Here is an 18,243-nt window from a genome sequence, read left to right as displayed (position 1 = left end):
AGATTGAGTGGATAGTGTATTATTAACTGTATAAAGTGAGAACACGGCCACAGTTAATGATCTTTAAACAATAATAAAAAATAACAGTAATAAATGTCTGATATTTTTCATAAAAGCTCTAACACTTTCCTCAGATCACTCTCATCGGGTGACAGAAAAACCCTAGTGCAGTTTTATTATAAACAGTGGCTCAGTTGCTGCTTCTAAGTCACTGATCAAAAGGACTCGGACAGAAGGAGAACCGTTTCAGAGCCGTGAGATGGCTCAGTGTGGAAAGCTGCCGGCTGCCACGCCTCATGATCTGAATATCCCCAGACCCCGCAAAGTGGAGAGAGAACCGACTCCAAGTTGTCCTTTGAATTCACCTGAACCGTGGTATGCATGAGTCACTCCACACACGCACACATATAATACATAATAAACGTACTTTTAAAAAAAAAACCAGATTTTGCGGTGAGATCAGGGTTTGAAATGTGTCTTCTGTCACTTTCTGATACTATTTTGTCATCTGCAAATTGGGGATAGCAACCAGTTCACATCTTTTCCTTTACTTGGAGCTGGTATGCTTGAAAAAATTATTATAATTTTTGGACATTTACTGCAACAAATCCTTGAAGGTCACTGAAGAAAAGCTAATAAAAAATACTTTTTCCAGTGGAGTTCATAGTGTACTCAGCAGGTGTGGAGACTTATGCATATTATCTCATTTTATCCTCACAGTAACCTCGTTGAATGGATCGCAATAGTCTCATTTTATTGTATTTTTTTAAAATTTATTTTTATTTTATGTGAGTTGGCATTTTGCCTGCATGTACGTCTGTGTGAGGGTGTCAGATTTTGGAGTTACAGACAGTTGTTAGCTGCCATGTGGGTGCTGGGAATTGAACCAGGGTCCTCTGGAAGGCAGTAGGTGCTCTTAACCAGAGTCATCTCTCCAGCCCTAGTCTCATTTTATAACCAGAAGGATATCATGTTCTCCCAAACTCCAAAGTCCTCTGTTCTTAACTACCCTGAAAAAAGGGATGTGCCTGTGGCAGTGGGAAAGGATACGAAGATTCTTTAACTGTTTTCTGTACTTGTGTGGTTGCTAGGGGCGCCTTGGATCCTAAGTTTTACTTGGTCCATTTTCCCTGGAAGAAAGTTTAATGGCCTCTCCTCGTCAGCCTGTCTGAAAGAAGTTATTGGAAAAGGGGGGGCGGGCTGCGCCGTGCAGGTGGCGGAAGTTGGATCTCGGCGCAGTCGGTCTGGGCCAAGGGGAATCCGAGGTGGAGCGGGTGAAGGACCCGGAGCAGCCAAACGGAAGGAAACGCGGAGGCTTTGCCGAAGCCCACGTGTTGAGACGCGGAAGCCTGGCGCAGCAGCTAAGTGCCCGCCCCCTCGCAAGCCCCGCCCACCGGGAACGCGGCATCCGGACCAATGGGCGTGGCTCGTGTGCGGGGCGTGGCCTGCGCACAGGTGCCGCCCCGGCCCGCCTGTTCCGTCGCCTCTGCCGTCGTGCGTGCGGCTCGGCGGAGGGCCGGGCCTGCGTTCTCTCCGCCTTCCTCCCCACCTCCGGCTGCCGGCTACACGGGTTTTTGCAGCCCGGGACCCGGTGCGATCGTCAGCCCGTCGCACGGTGAGTTCCTGAGGGAGCCCACGGGCGCCTAGGCCAGTGGCTTGGAGGCTGACGCCAGGCCGGAGCCGGGCCGCCGGGATGGACTGAGGGCAGCGGACGGCGTGGGGCGTGTGGATGAATGAGGCGCCCTCGGAGTAGGCCGCGCGGCCACGAGATCGGCCCTCGCCGCAGTCTGGGCAGAGCCTTGCCTCAGGGCAGGACGTCAGTGCCGGGTCAGGAGGGGGAAAGGTGGTGTGCGGGGGTCCTGCTCAGCTGGGCCGCGAGCCACCCCTTGTAGGCCACAGGACTGGACCGGCTCTCCCCATGCAGCTGTTCGTTGGAGGCCTGGAGATGGGCCCGGAACAGGTGTCAAGACCCTAAGACGGGAGATCTTTGGCCTCCCGATCTGGGATTACAGGTTGGACTATCACTTCAGGAGCGGGGTCCCCTGCGTGGCTCTAAGAGGTACAAGCCAGAAGACAGGGTAGTTTTAGTTTCCAGCTTCTGAGACGCGAGAGTGCTGTTCCTCGTCGGTTCCTATTGCAGTGTAGAGTGGGATCCAGTTTTGCACAGAGGATCGTGGAGCCACAACGAGCAAGCAAAGACAGAAAGTTTGGACCTGTCAATCAAAAGGTTGAAAGTATTTGAAATGGGGGCTGTACAGCTTATTGGTAGAGCCCTTGCTTTTTAGCATACCTGAAGCTCTGGGTTGGATTTTAAAAGGGGTGAGGTGAGCCCCTGAGAAGTATCCAGTGTGTGGAGCGTGGGTTTTGAAGACTGTTTATAAGGACTGATTAGCCGTACCTACAGTGTCAAAGGTGGAAGAGTCTGGCTTAGGAGGACCTCCAGGCCCTGCAGTGAGCATTGTGGTAAACACTGAGTTGTGGGGAGAGGTGAAAGGGCGGGTCCCAGGTAATGGAGGAATGACTGGTGAGAGGAGACTTGACTGGTTGGTGTTTCCAGAATGGGTTTTCTTTGACTTGTGTCTCTGCCCCGGCTTCTGATGCTTTCCTTCGTATGACAGGGCAAGAAGGTGGTTGTCAGCAGCCAGGATGGAAGAGTGGAGCTAAGTTTTATGTTCATCTTTGATTCCTTCTGTCACAGTCTTTCTGGGACTACTCAGAAGTGACTCTTTGACAAACATTAGAATCTGATATGTTTACAGAACCCTCTCCCTTGTGTTAAAAACCGAATGGATTTCGCTCTTATTTTAGTTGAAGATTGATATATACAGTATGTTTTATTTTCTGTTACCCAGTTATATATTCTGTATACAGAAATGTGTATTTTTTTGTAGGGGTACTTTAAAAAGTTTATTTTGACATTTTAGATGGCCCCGAAAAAGGCAGGAGATGGAATTAAACCACCCCCAATCATTGGAAGATTTGGAACCTCACTGAAAATTGGTATTGTTGGATTGCCAAATGTTGGGTAAGTAAAAACTGGGACTTTTCATACTTTTATTTTATAAACTTTTGGGTCCTGTTGTAGAAATAGAAACTCACAAGGCAATAAGAATTGCAATTGAAAAAAAGGGGGGGGGGTAGAATATTACTGTTACAAACCTAGGCTTTAACTTACATGTGTTTTATTTATTTAATTTTAGTTTTTTTTGCACACATTGAAACGAGTTGTTTATATTGTTTTGCTAGCCTCAGGAAGAAGCAAGGAGGCAATATCAATATCAAAATATCAATGAGGCAAGTCCAATACAGTTGCTTGAAATGTTGGGAGAAGCATAGTATTGCATTTGTTGGGAATTGTACCTCCAACCTAGGCTGTTACCAGGAACCTTTTACAGAACAATTTAGGAAATAGTTTTAAAACTTTTTTTATAAAGCTCTTGAGAGAAGACGGTTGTCTAGGGGGTGAATTTTTACTGGAGAGAGAGGCGAGTACTTCGAATATACTATTGGAAGGTGGGTAAAGAGTTTCTGCGACAGCATGTTTAAAGGCTGAGACAGGGAATCCACAGAGCAAGCTGGCTACCCAGGCTAGCCAAAATAGTGAGCTCTGGGTTCAGCAAGAGACCCTGCCTCAGTAGGTAAGGTGGCAAGCCCTCAAGGAAGACACTTCTGTCAGTGTCAGGCTGCCTTATACACACATGCACCCATGTCTACACACATTTGAACATATAAATGCATGCCATACACATGTGTACACAAAAAAAGTGTTTAAACTTGGGAATTATGTGCACAAAGTACTGAATTTTGTTATGTTTTCAAAATTAACCATATATGCCATATATTTGCATGTAAGGCAGTGATAGCAGTATGTATGGAGTTTATCATATAGTTTTTTGCACATATAACATTAATGTTCACTGTCTGCTCTTTTCATTATTTAAACTATCTTAGCTAGGCATGATGGTTCACATCTTCATCCTGGCACTTGAGAGGCTAATGCAAAAGCATTACTGTGAGATTGAGGCCAGTCTGGGCCATATTAAGATCTTGTAACAACAAGAAACACACACACACACATATTACAAGTGGTTAGGTTTAACCAGGCGGTGGTGACGCACACCTTTAATTCCAGCGCTCGGGAGGCAGAGGCAGGTGGATCTCTGAGTTGGAGGCCAGCCTGGTCTACAGAGTGAGTTCCAGGACAGCCAGAGATACACAGACCTTGTCTCGAAAAAACAAAAACAAGCAAACAAGTGATTAATTAGGTAGTAGGCACAGCGTGGATTTATGAGGCTCACTAGAGCATTAGTGGCATGGAGAACAACTTTGTGCTCTGCTCCTTGGAGCTCCTGTTCCAGTCTTCAGTGAATGGCACACGATATGCTCAAGGACCCAGTTCTTAGATTCTTGTAATGTAAAACAGGAGCAAATATGTCCCAATTTCAGTCTCTTCTAGAGTGGGGTATATTTTGAAGGAGTTTCCTGCTGTGCTAGAGTCTACTTGTAAAGTAATAATAAACAGAGAGTGGAAATACAGCAAAACAAGTAATCAAGCCAGGTACTGTAGGGTACTGTCAATACATTTGAAAGCAAAATATGATTATAATGTTTGCAGTGAGCTTTTCTGCACCAGTAAGATAGTTTTTAGATATTAGCATTCATCTCTTTGGAATCACTGTAGTCAGAGGATCTAGACTTCAAATGGTACTAATTGAAAAGGGCCATCTTAAGATCTTAAGTGTTTTTTATGTAAGTTTTTTTTTGAGGGGGAACTAGAGTATAATAATAACTAATATACGAGAAAACCTAAAAGGTTCTGTTATTCAGTATAATTGTGGTATTTATGCTTTCAGCTTTAAAATAGTCCTCTTCAGTTTTATTGAGATGTTTTACATAGAGTAAAATTTTCCTTCAAAGTATTTTGAGTTACATTTGTATTTATTTTGTTTGTGGATGATGACACAAATATTGGAGATTAGAGGACAACTTGTGGGAGTTGGTTCTTCCACCATGTGGGTTCAGGGGGTTGAATTCAGGTCGTCAGGCTTGGTGGTAGCCACCTTTGCCTGCTGAGCCGTCTTGCTGGCTTGAATTTATTTACTCCGTTTTGATAGGGAGGTCCTGAAGATTTGACTCAGGGCTTTTGTGAAAATGTATTTGTTTTTAAGCGATAGTTTATTCAATTTTGGCAAGTGTGCTTGGTTGTAAAATTTCTTTTTATAGAATGATCTTTCTATTAAACAATATCAGGTAGGGTTCACTGTGTGAAACACAAATCTTGACTGTTTTAAGAAGCTGAAGGAGTGAACAGCTAGACTTTAGGAGGATAAGAGCTTGAGTGGTACAGGCAGGTATTGAGTCCACATGGAGCTCAGCTACATGAATTCTTGACCTGGATGATTCTTATTTCTTTTCTTTCTTTCTTTTTTTTGAAGACAGGGTTTCTCTATGTAGTCTTGGCTGTTCTGGAACTTGATCTGTGAGCCAGGCTGGTCTCGAACTCACAGAGATCCACCTGCTTCTACCTCCTGAGTGCTGGGATTAAAGGCCTGAGCCACCACACCCTGCCAGGGTAGTTTAGTTAAGGATGGTCTGCTGGTGGAAATAAGGATGATCCATGTAGAAACTATCTTGGTCAAGGTTACTGCTACAGTGATAAAAACACCATGACCAAAAGCAAAAGCGACTTGGGGAGGAAAGGGTTTATTTTTATTGAGTTTACATATTCTGAATCACCGTCCATTGACAGAAGCCGAGGTGGAGACTCAGGCCAGTGGGGGAACCTGGAGGCAGGAGCTGATGCAGAGACCATGCAGGAGTACTGCCTACTGGCTTGCTCTCCATGGCTTGCTCATCCTGCTTTCTCATTGAACCCAGGACCGTCTGGCCAAGGGTGTTCTCACCCATTATGAACTAATTAAGAAAATGCCCTACAGGCTTGCCTACAGTCGATCTTATAGAAGCAATTTCTCAGTTAAGGTTCCCTCCTCTCAGATGACTCCAGCTTGTGTCAAGTTGGCATAAAACTATCCAGGACAGAAACTAATCTAAGGAATCTCTTGATATTTAGAGAGTTAGTTAAGAATGCTTGCTTTTTTAGTATATACCGGTAAAGCTAATTACTAGAAATTAAGAGGTTATACTTGTAGCTAAACTGATTTGTTTGTGTTTGTTTTCATGACAAGGTCTCACTATGTAGCTCTGGCTATCCTGGAACTCACTATGTAGACTAGGCTGTTCTCGAACCCACAGAGATCCTCCTGCCTCTGCCTCCCTAGTGCTGGGATGCATCACTGAGCCCAGCTGAATTTTATATCATATCCTACCACACCATGTCATTTCATTTGTGACAAGGTCTCATTCTGTAGCCCATGCTGATCTAGAACTTACTGTCTAGCCCAGGCTGTCCTTGAATCCCCAGGGATCTTTGTGCCTGTGCTTATTGAATGCTGGGGCTACAGGAGTAAATCCCTTTGCCCAGAAAGCTAGTCTGGCATTTAGTAAACACTTACTATGTGCAAGTCTCTGTTCTGAGTGTTTGATACATGTTATCTAATTGAGTTAGCTGTTTGGTATCTCCGATTGGACTTTCAAGACTGTAAAGGAAGAGATTGTGTTGTTCCTGTTTATTGACATATTTCTAGTGCCTAGACTGGTGTTAGTAACATAGTGAACACCCAATAATTATTTGTGGAAGGTAGTAATTATTTGTGAATGGGATAATTTGCCCCCTTTGATAGCTGTATGTAGGCTTAGTGATAAAGAAACATGTTTTATTGCTGCTTTTAATGAAGAAGAAAGAGTATCATGCCAAGAGTATGGACATTTAGTTTCTAGCTCTCTCTTACTGTTTCTTACCTCAGGGTGCTTTGTAAATTACCTCTTGTTAGACCATTGTATTATTGTGAGTGTAAGGCTTAGAAGCCCTTGGGGGAAATTACTCGACGTTCTAGACTGTGTCAGAGATAGCTCTTCTCCCATTGCATTAGGTTGAGTTACGATGTTGATGTTCGAACAGCCCAGATAACCTTGGCTTAAAGAGTTTGTTATGGAAAGGAGTGTTTTGCAGTCAGAGATTGGTTGCTTTAGTCATAGTGGACCTTCTTTATGATTGCCTTAGGGAATTCATAGCTTAGCAGTCCCTAGGATTGTGGCCTTTTCCTATGGCCTAGGCTGCTATGAATTCCAGACAGCTGGTTACCCACAGTGTCAAAGGACCCAGTGATTTAGCAGCATTTTCCTTTCAACTGCAGTACCATACTCATGCTACCATGCCTTTGCCAGAGTGTATTACAAGAATGAAGGTCAGGAAATGTAGTCCATATCTACACACACACACACACACACACACACACACACACACACACACACACTCGCTGCTGGGAGACATGTTATATCCTCTGTTTGAGCACCCCAGAGCTAGCTGCCCCAAGAAAGTAATTCTCTTGCTTGGTTGATATATCAGGGAATTATTCTTTTGGTTTTTTTTTTTTTTTTTTTTTTTTTTTTGGTTTTTTTGAGACAGGGTTTCTCTGTGTAGCTTTACGCCTATTCTTTAGTATGCCTACAACTTTCTCTTTCTAGCTGATTCCATTCTTGATTTTTTTCTTTTTTAGATTAAAAAAAATTATGTGGGTATGCATATGGCTAGAAGCATCAGATTCCCTTTGAACTGGAGTTACAGGTGATTGTGAGTGGGTGTTGGAGATCAAACTCAGGTCCTTTGCAAGAGCAGAGCCATTTTGTGCTCTTAACTGCTGAGGAAAGTCCCCCATTCTTGATTTTGTAAAGGAACTCTGAGGAAAATATTTTGTAGGCCGCAGATATTGATGATCATAGTATTTTCATTCTAAAAGAGCTGACACAGTTAAGCAAAATTCCTATGCCTGCTGAATGGACAGATTTTCACACATCTTAAATATATATGTGTGTGTGTGTGTGTGTGTGTGTGTGTGTGTATGTGTGTGTGTGTGTGTGTGTGTAATTTTAAATACTTTATATATCGTGCTAGGGATTCAGTGATAGTTGCCTTATTTATTTTATTTTGTTCACTTGTTTGTTTTTTGAGACAGAATCTTACTATGTAGATCAGGCTGACCTTGAACTCACAGAGAGCTGCCTGCCTCTGCTTCCAAAGTTCTGAATGCTGGGATTAAATGCATGAGCCACCACACCTGGCTTGCCTTATTTTTATGCATTTTAATTCTTCGGTCTCATTATGTCTTGCCTATAGGAACTGTTAATATGTCATTCCAAAGGTAATCCAAAGGTAATTTCCCACTTCCCTATTCCTTCTTCGTGTATTTTTTGAAATGCTTCTTGTCTTTGAATATTGAGTTAGTTATTTATTAAATCATTTGTGTAGTATTAATGAGCTTACTTTATTCTTTGGATTATAAAAGGGAAGGGTGTCTGCCTTAGTTGATTTCCACTTTTTTTAATTGAAAATACATTTTTCCATATAATATATTCTGATCCCAGTTTTCCCTCCTCATCTCCTCTCAGATCCTCCCCACCTCCCCACCCATCCAGCTCCATGCCTTCTCTCTCTTTAGAGAACAAACAGGCAAATAAAACAAATAACCCCCCAAAAAACCAAAACAAACAGATAAAAAAGCCAAAGAAAAAGCATACCCACACCCCCCCACACCCTCACACGCCCCATAAAAACACAAAATCAGAAACCATAATATATAAGCAAGAGACCAGTAAGGTAAAAAATGCCCACAGCACTATGAAACAAAAATCTCCAAAAGTACCATTGAGTTTGTTTTGTGTTAGCCTCTCTTAAGTGTGATTTTTATACCCAGTGAGACTCCATTGGAGGAAACTTTTTGAGCAGTTGGCACTTGGAGATAGCTTCTGGGTTAAGAATGGGGGCTCGTGTCTACTTCCCCTCAGCACTGGGACCCCATCTAGCTTGGACCGTGCAGGCCCTGTGCACGCTGCCCCAGTCAGTCTCTGGGAGGTCATGTGTGCATCAGTTCTGTTGTCTGGGAGGCAATGTTTCCTTGATGTCGTCCATCCCCCCGGCTTTAAAGATTTTTTTTCTTGTCTTCTGCATAGATCCTTAGCCCCAAGGGGAGGGATATGATGGAGACATCCCATTTAAGACTGAGTTCGAAGGCCACTGTTTGCGCATTGTCCAGTTGTGGGTCTCTGTATTTCTTCCCATCCACTGCAGGAGGAAGCTTCTCTGATGATGAGCTAGACACTGATCTGAGTCCAGGTCAGGTGCGTGGCTGCTGGGGATCCCAGGCAGAAAGGGTTTCTAGATGTAGGTGGCTGACACAGAGGGACAGGAATGGGCTGGGAAGGTCCACAGGGAGGAGGAAAGCTCGGTCAGCTGCAAGATACAGAGGAGTCGTCAGGGAAGGGTTCTTGTGTGGGAGGATAGGTCCCTGCAAGCTGTCTGCCCCATGGCTGGGAATGAGACTGGAGAGGCTGATGGAGGGCAGGAAGGAGAGCCTTCACCTTCGTTTTTGAGACAAGGTCTTTCTCTGAACCTGGAGCTCAGCTCAGCTAGACTGGCTGGTCAGCTAGCTCCATGGATCCACCTGTTAGCACATGGCCTGCACTGGCATCACAGATGGGGAAGCACTCCATTTCTACATGGGCTCAGGAGATATACACTCAGGTCCTCAGGCTTTGGTGGCAAGTACTTTACCGAGTGGACTTTTGACCCAGCCCCTCACCTGTTTTTCAGAGTAAAGAAATATCTAAAAACATAAGGAGACATGACTTTTAGGCTCATTTTCTTTCTTGTTTGGGTCTTGTGTCCAGGGAGTCCTGTTTCTTTTTATTCAAGAATGACATTAAGAGACTGATATTCTGATCTCTAGGTATGATCATTGTTCCTGGGTGTGTTACTGAATTTAGGCCCCTTTACCTAATAGTTGTGAAATATGTGTAGCTACACTGACCTGTGCATATACATATATATTGGCATTCATTTGTCTTTTGTATTTTTCTGCTGGATAGATGCTTTTGACAGTTAAGTATCTAAATTCAGGAACGTTTAGGGCTGATGAGATAACTCAGTAGGTGAAGGGCCCTGAGCCTGACCACCTGAGTTAAATACTGGGTCCTATATGCACTCTTCTCTAATCTCCACATGTATGTGGCGGCTAAGGTGCACCTCCACATGCAGGCACACTACGGAAGTAAGTGAAAAGTATAACTAAAGTTGGAAATGAAAGTTTGAAAGGACATTCTGCCATTGTCTGTGTCTTGGTGTGTGGTATAAATGTTAATTCAGTGTGCTGTGGGAATTTGCATTAATATTCATATTTTTCCTTTACCTATTGGAATTTTACTATGATTTCAGGGAAAACACCTGTTCAGTTAGATTTTGTTAATATACTAAAATATATAATTTCCAAAATGAAGTGTTTATGTCTTAAGTAGTGGACTACACAATAAGTCTAGCCATTGTTTTCTAATTATGTTTTTATTTTGAGATACTGTCTTCTTTGTAGCCTAAGCTGGCTTCAAACTCACTGTGTAGCTCAGGGTAGTTTGTAAATACCAATTTTGCCTCAGCCTCCTGAGTTCTAAGATTACAGGCATGCACCACTAGGCTATGTTTCTTCAAGTCCCATTATTGCTGAAAGAGTCCTTTTGTGAAAACCAATTCTTTTGTTTAGTTTTATTTATTTTTATTGTATGTGTATGTGTATGAGTGTGTGTGTGTGCACCACAAGTGTACCTTCTGCTGATTATGCTCACAGAGGACAGAAGAGGACATTCCCCTGGAACTGGAGTTAAAATGGTTGTGAGCCAATATGTGGGTACTGGGAATTGAACCCAATTCCTCTGCAAGAGCAATAGGTGCTCTTAATTCCTGAGCCAACTCTCCAGCCCTTCAAACTCATTCTTGTGTGAATTTCCTATAAGTTTGAGTCTTCTGCTTATCTTAAGTTTTAATAATAATCTCATGAGATTTAAATGTGTATGTATGTATAAAATTTCATTTCACAAAAAGCCTGTCTTCTGTCTTAGGCCAAAACAAAATTCTTTGCCTCCACAAGGTATTAGTTGAATAGATTTAAATAGATCAAAAATGTCTTAAGTTGCCATTGAAGTCCATAGTAATAATCCTAGTTATTTTCTAGTTTCTTCTTATTCCTTATTTCATTTTTTTTTGGGGGGGGGCTACCTACAGAGCTATTGGAAGATACAGGTCCTGTAGACTTCACTGAAGTCTACAGAAATAATCTTCAGACATCTCTGTTTCCTCCTTCCTTATTTCCTTTTTCATGCCTGTAGAATTACTGGGCCTTTCTAAAACTTGAAACCTATCTAAGGTGAGATGGCCTATGAAAAATGGAGAATTGTCTTTTAAGTTTACTTTGAATATGTTACATTTTTTTTTTCTCCCTAAGAACTAAGGGGCATTTCTTCTGGTGTATGCTTTGGTATATGCCCTGAAGAATAAACTACTTTTTTGTGTGTGTGATGCTGAGGATTGAACTCTGAATTTCCTCGTGGTAGGCAAGTATTCTGGCACTGAGCTATATCTCAGCCACTCTTAGCATTCTTAATATGTGGACAATGAGAATATATTTTTGAGGTTTATTTACTATGTATGGGTATTAAAATTATTTGATTTTTACAATGTTTTTTACCATTTTGATTTGTGCTCAGATTGATGGACCTTTAGTTAGTTTGCCTTTTCAAATTGGCTCTAAAATAGCTTTTTCCCCTTCTCTTATTTTCTTCTTTTTTAACCTTGGTCGTGTTGTATTACCAAGGTTGGTTTTGTAATCCTGGGCTTAAAAGCTATCCTCCTGCCTCAGCTTTCTGAAATAGTGGGGATGGCAGGCACACAGCTCCAGAACTATTAATAGCTTCCCTCTGTTCTGTGAGAAAAATTGAGATTCCAGGTTATTTCTTTGTTATTTGTGTTTTCTTGTTTGATGCAGGATCTTACTGTATAGCCCTGGCTGGCCTCACACTCAAGATCCTCCTGCCTCAGCCTTGAACATTCTAGAATTGCAGGCATGTATCATTATACTCAACTCATTGTTGGCAGAGTTTTCCTGTCCTGCAGCTACTCTCAAATAATCACTCAAAGGTTCAATATTAATTACAAATGCTTGGCCAATAGCTCAGGCTTGTTACTAACTAGCTTTTACAACTTAACCCATTCCTATTAATCTGTGTGCTGCCCGGAGGCTCGTGGCTTTTACCTCTATCCTATTTTGTGTGTTCAACTCATTCTGACCTCTGACTCTGCCCTTCATCCCATCATTCTCTGTTTGGCTCTCCCACCTAACTTTATCCTGTTCAGCTATTGGCCAGTCATCTTGTTTATTAAACCAATCACAGTGACAAATCTTCACAGTGTACAAAAGGATTTTCCACAACATTTCCCCCTTTTTGTCTAATTAAAAAGGTAGGTTTTAACTTTAACATAGTAAAATTATATACAACAAAAACAGTTATCAAGTAAGAATCATAGTCATAATATCCAGTGTATTTGCATTTGGCAAAACTCAGAAAATATTCCATTATCTATTTTATCTTTGTGATTCCAAAGTTTTGTATATAATTTACCTTTTATCACAACTAAGGAAAAACTATAACTATTTAGTCTTCAACTCCATCAAAGACCCCAGACGGGTGAAATGTTACCTAATGACAAGGATATCTTGCTGCCTGGACAGTCACCCAAAGTTCCTCTGTAATGTTGGGGCATCCAACTTTGGCCTACAGGCCTAGCATATCTGACAGACTTTTCTGTGAAGCAGAGAATTTTGAAATACTGTCCTACCTTGTCTTGGCAAAGTTTAGCAGTCCCCTTTCTTGTGTCCTGCTGGTCTAGTTTGGACAGTAACTGTCAGCAATTGAGGCAAGGACAGTTTCTTTGCCCACATGGCTAGCTTTTGCCATAAAGGAAACAAACTCCATACGGAGTTTCTTTGATGCCCATCATCTTCTCTGAAGTAGATTGATGCTGCCAGGAGCAGACATGTCTCACTGTCATAAAAAGCCTTATGTTATTAAAACATCTTAAGTGCCATATTCTGTAGATCTCTGAAGTGTTTGAAGACCACCTGTCTATCTAAAATAGATCTCTGTTTGGACCTTGAAAACATACATAACATTACTTCAAGTTTGATTGTAATAGGTGACTAACTTTTAACCTGCATTTCTTTATTATCCTAAATAGTCTGTAATGTAGCTAGAGTTTTCTCCAGTTCCCGCCAAGCCCCGGCAGTTCCGCAGCCCACTTATAAAATAAACACACAGACTCTTATATTATTTATAAACTGTATGGCTGTGGCAGGCTTCTTGCTAACTGTTCTTATATCTTAAATCAACCCATTTCTATAAATCTATAAGTTGCCACGTGGCTCGTAGCTTACCAGTATCTTAACATCTTCTCATGGCGGCGGCTGGCAGCGTCTCTCTGCCTCAGCCTTCCACTTGCCAGAATTCTCTTTTCTCCTTGTCCTGCCTATACTTCCTGCCTGGCTACTGGCCAATCAATGTTTTATTTATTAATCAATTCAGAGCAACACATTTAGCATACAGAACATCCCACAGCACTGTAATAATAACTTTCAAGGACTAGAAATTTATATTACATTGTTAAGTGAGCTGTATAGGTACAATACCTTACACAAAAGTAGAAATGTAGCCGGGCGGTGGTGGCGCACGCCTTTAATCCCAGCACTCGGGAGGCAGAGCCAGGCGGATCTCTGTGAGTTCGAGGCCAGCCTGGACTACCAAGTGAGTTCCAGGAAAGGCGCAAAGCTACACAGAGAAACCCTGTCTCGAAAAACCAAAAAAAAAAAAAAAAAAAAAAATAGAAATGTAGGTACAGTAGCTTCTAACAAAAATAACCTTAGATTTGTATCAGTTTATAAAAATAAACCAAAAATCCATGCCAATGTAAAATATTTAAGATTAATAGTTGTTTTTTGGAGTAAAGTAGATTCAACAATCTACCTTTTTATCTCATCATTTCTTTATTATATCCCGCTTTTTTCTTTCAGAGAAAGATCTTTGAATCAAACTTATTTGGCTAGTTTTTTGTTTTGTTTTGTTTTGTTTTTTAACCATGACCAATAATAATTTGTAACCAACTACCCTAAACAAAGACAAACATCCATAATCCATCTTTTGGGAATGTGGACATTGTTTTCTCTAGACTGCTTCCTGCTATCTAGGGGGCACAGCCATCTTTGGGGGACCCTGAGAAAAATTTAGGATTATGGTCAAGTCCTGACTGGAGAATTTTGTGCAACTGGATCATCTCAGCCAGCAGCCTTGAAGCTGTTCTGGATGCAGAATCCTGAGGAGACTGTGACAGAGGGATTTTGAGATACTAGATCACCTGGGCTATCTGTTTTCATTGGTCTGGTCTCTTTGCTCTGAAAGTACATAAACTTTTAAAGGTAACATACATATCTGTATTAATACAAGTATAGACTGTGTATTGTACACAAGTCAGCCAAAGATGATATTTTGTTTTATGTTTGAGCAGGTAAAGTATACATCAGGTGTCTTGATTTTTCTTTAGCTTTTTTTTTTTTTTAATGTTTGTTATCAGGATTTTAGGGGGTCTTTCTCAATCATCTGATTTTCTTTAACTTTGAATGAATCCACAGCCTTTTATTTTCTATGGAAATAAAAGCAGAACCTCCTTTCCAAAGTAACATATCTTTTGGCTTCCATTTTGAAGTCAAGACATGTTTAATACACACACACACATATATATATATGTGTACACACACACACATGTATATGTATATATATGTATACACACACACATATATATGTATACATACACACACATATATATGTATACACACACATATGTATATATATATACACACACATATGTATATATATATGTATACACACATATAAATGTATATATATGTATACACACACACACATATATATATGTATACACACACACACACATATATATGTATACACACACACATATATATGTATACACACACATGTATATATATATGTATACACACACATATATGTATATATATGTACACACACACATATATATGTATACACACATATGTATATATATGTATACACACACATATATATGTATACACACATATATGTATATATATGTATACACACACACATATATATATGTATATATATGTATACACACACACACACATATATATGTATATATATGTATACACACACACACATATATGTTGGTTTTAATCCAACAGCATTTATACTCAAATGTCTCTTAGCAGCTATTGCTTTTTTGTCAGCATTCAAAAAATTCAAAGACAATACAGTAACACACAGTATCCAGATTCTCTGTATATTTCCCATCTTTATGTGGCTTTTTTCTTTTATATTACTTTACTCCCCTTTTAAGGATGCCACTTTATTATTTTAAAACTATATTTTAAAATCTGTGACTATGCCCTTTCTTTTTCCCTCCCAAGCTCATGTATATTTAAACACACTGTAAACTGTTTAGAGGGTTTTTGTTTGTTTTGGCTGAATCTGTTTTTACTGCATGTTTCTCTCCTTTTCTGACCACATGAGTCTCTAAACTGCTAACCAGCATGGCTAGGACTAAAGCTGTGGCTTTGGCATCTGGCTCTGCCCCCTCGTTGGTTTATGAGAGCTTAGCTTCATGGCAGAGGTATCTGCGGGAGACATGTTTACTGCCCTAGCTCTGGGGCGTTTTGGGGCCACGCTGCCACCAGTAGAGCACCACCTGCTGCTCATGAACCCCGTTTAAGTGTTAGCAGGGCTTCTTAAAGGAGCTGCACCCACGTTTTGGTGCTGTGTTGTCGGAAGCCATCTCTTAAAGGAACTGCGCTTCTGCTTGCCGCTATCAGACAGAGCCTACTGAGAAAAGGAGTTGCCAAGAAGCCATGCTTGACTGTCTTTTGTGTGTTTAGAATCCTTTTTAAGCTTCTTCAGGCTTTGTGTGGATATATGTGGCCCTGGACGTTGGGCGCCATTTGTTGTCAGAGTTTTCCTGTCCCATAGCCTCTCTCAGATAATCACTCAGAGGCTTAATATTAATTTCAAATGCTTGGTTAATAGCTCAGCCTTGTTACTAACTAGGTGTGTCTTTAGAGGTCAGAGGACAACTTTGTGGAAGTTGTCCCACCTTTACAAGAGGTGCCAGAGATCAAACTCAGCTTACCAGGTTTGTGTGGCAACTTTGTGTGTAGAGACTTGCTGAACCTCACTGGCTCAGGCTGTACATCCTTTTTGGAAAGTAAATGGATTATGCTTTTATAAATATATACACACCATTTTAAATTAAGTGTATGACATCTGTTTTTGTAAGATTGAAACTAAGGAGCAGTTCTATAAGAAGTCAGTGATTTCCTCTCAATCCTTTTAGTCCTAGAGTTTTGACGTTGTTACTAGTACTGTGTCTCATGGGACTTGGGTCCTGGAACTCTGACCAGGGGTGACAAGGATATGGAGAGAGGACAGTAACACTAAGGAACAACAGACACATGGACAGGAAAAGCTGGGTCAGGTGGATTGTGTGCTCTGATGGAGCCTCAGCATAGGGCAAGGGAGCTCAAAGAGGAAGCTGCAGTAGCTGCTTCTCATACACAGTGGTCATTCTGTTACACTTGCCCACCCCCACCCCCCGAAAGTTTTGCTATCCTGTGGAGCCTGGCCTCTATAGGAACCAGCTTTGTCAAATTCCATGTAGGCCCAAGGCCTTGATCTTTATTTATCATGGCTGTGTGTGTGTATCAACAATACACATTGATCCAGGGCTTCCTCTGCTCCCTGCAAACTGGGTTGTTATGGGTTGCTACTATAAATCTACAGCAGTCACCATTAGTTTGTGGGTTGTTAGCTGAGCGTGAATCTAGCCCTATTTTTCTAAAACCTGCCTTTATATCATATTTCTGAATATATTTAAAACATGGAATTGTGTACTGGTGAATCTTGTAAGAGGCCTGATAATGCCCACCTTTACCCTCTGTAATGCAGCCTATGTAGGCATTCGAAAGCCACTGATAGGACCATTGGTGTTCCAACCAGCAGTGATTTATATGCATATTTTAGCATCATTTCTACTTAACTCTGAAATGTTTAGTCTCAACTGATGTCAGTACAGTATTTAAAGACTGGTAGGTAGGGGCAGTTCAGAGTCTTGTTAAAGCACACTTCTCACTAGTAGCACTAAGGTAAGCCTTGATTGTTACTTTTTGTTTATCACATTTTTTATAGGGCTCTCAAAATTATGTACCAAAGGACTGGTTCCTTGGTTTAAAAGTTTAACAGGTGTGCTGTGGTTAAGTATGATTTTTTTTCCCCTGATGAATATAAGCTAATTAGAATATAAGCTAATTAGACCTCATCTGAAGACACAAGTTTACCTTAAAATTTGGGGGGAGGGGAAGGAAAATAGTCATTTTAAATCCACCATAGTAACACAATTATTATATTCTTTGAATATTCTTTGTTACCAAATTTAGTGCATATACAAACATTTTTACATAATCACATCTAACCAGAGTTTGTAAGTTCTAGCCTCATAATTACCAGCTGATCCTTAGCTTTCTCAATTCTTCAGGTTGAAGCCAAAAAACACTATAAATCACTAATTCTCATTTTAGATTCCTTGTGCCCTTGATCTGGATCAAGGGAAAGTCATTGTAGTGAGGTCTCTACAGTCTCTAATGTTGATGGGAGTTTGGACAGTAGTTCAAGCAAATCAGCAAGTCCTCAAATGTCTCATTTTGTTTCAGATTTTACTGTGCTTTTTGGCACATCTTACAAACATGACCGGTGTTACTGTGGTTTGGCTTCATCTTTTAAGTACTTATCACTTGATATGAATCAGATAATTGGAAAATTAGTGACTAGTTTATTCCATATGAATGCACTTTTTATCTTGGTTTAAATCATATAGTGAAAAAATTCACACTTTTTACTTTCAGAATTCATAGTTTGAGGCTTACCAGTAATCCTTGTGTAGTAACAGTTAGAAATTAGTGTGAGCTCTGACCTCCCATTTCTTCACAAATAGCAGCCACTCCTCAGTTTGGGATGCTTTGAGAAGTTATGTTAGCTTTTAGTATGTCATGTTAGAGAAGATTATGTTAGATATGGGTGAAATGATATCGGCATTATGGGGTACATTATGAGAAGAATATGTTTTGTGACATTATATAAAACTTCAGTTGTCTTCTATAACAAAGGTTCTTTGGGAATATTCTTTTCAAATTTCAAATAGACTGAAATAGGGAATAT

General features: G+C 40.8%; 1 protein-coding gene across 1 annotated transcript in view; it reads left to right on the top strand.

Annotated features, from left to right (window-relative positions):
* The first annotated feature begins 1,446 nt into the window (after positions 1–1,446).
* Positions 1,447–18,243, top strand: part of Ola1 (Obg like ATPase 1) — a 138,774-nt gene continuing 121,977 nt past the window's right edge. The window contains exons 1-2 of the mRNA XM_059260699.1: positions 1,447–1,615; positions 2,925–3,025. Coding sequence (XP_059116682.1) covers positions 2,925–3,025 — 101 coding nt within the window. The 5' untranslated portion in view covers positions 1,447–1,615. The remainder of the gene's footprint in view (positions 1,616–2,924; positions 3,026–18,243) is intronic.

Source organism: Peromyscus eremicus, chromosome 4 (genome assembly GCF_949786415.1).
Source record: "Peromyscus eremicus chromosome 4, PerEre_H2_v1, whole genome shotgun sequence".
Classification (NCBI taxonomy): Eukaryota; Metazoa; Chordata; class Mammalia; order Rodentia; family Cricetidae; genus Peromyscus; species Peromyscus eremicus.
This window is presented reverse-complemented; position numbering and strand designations above follow the sequence as displayed.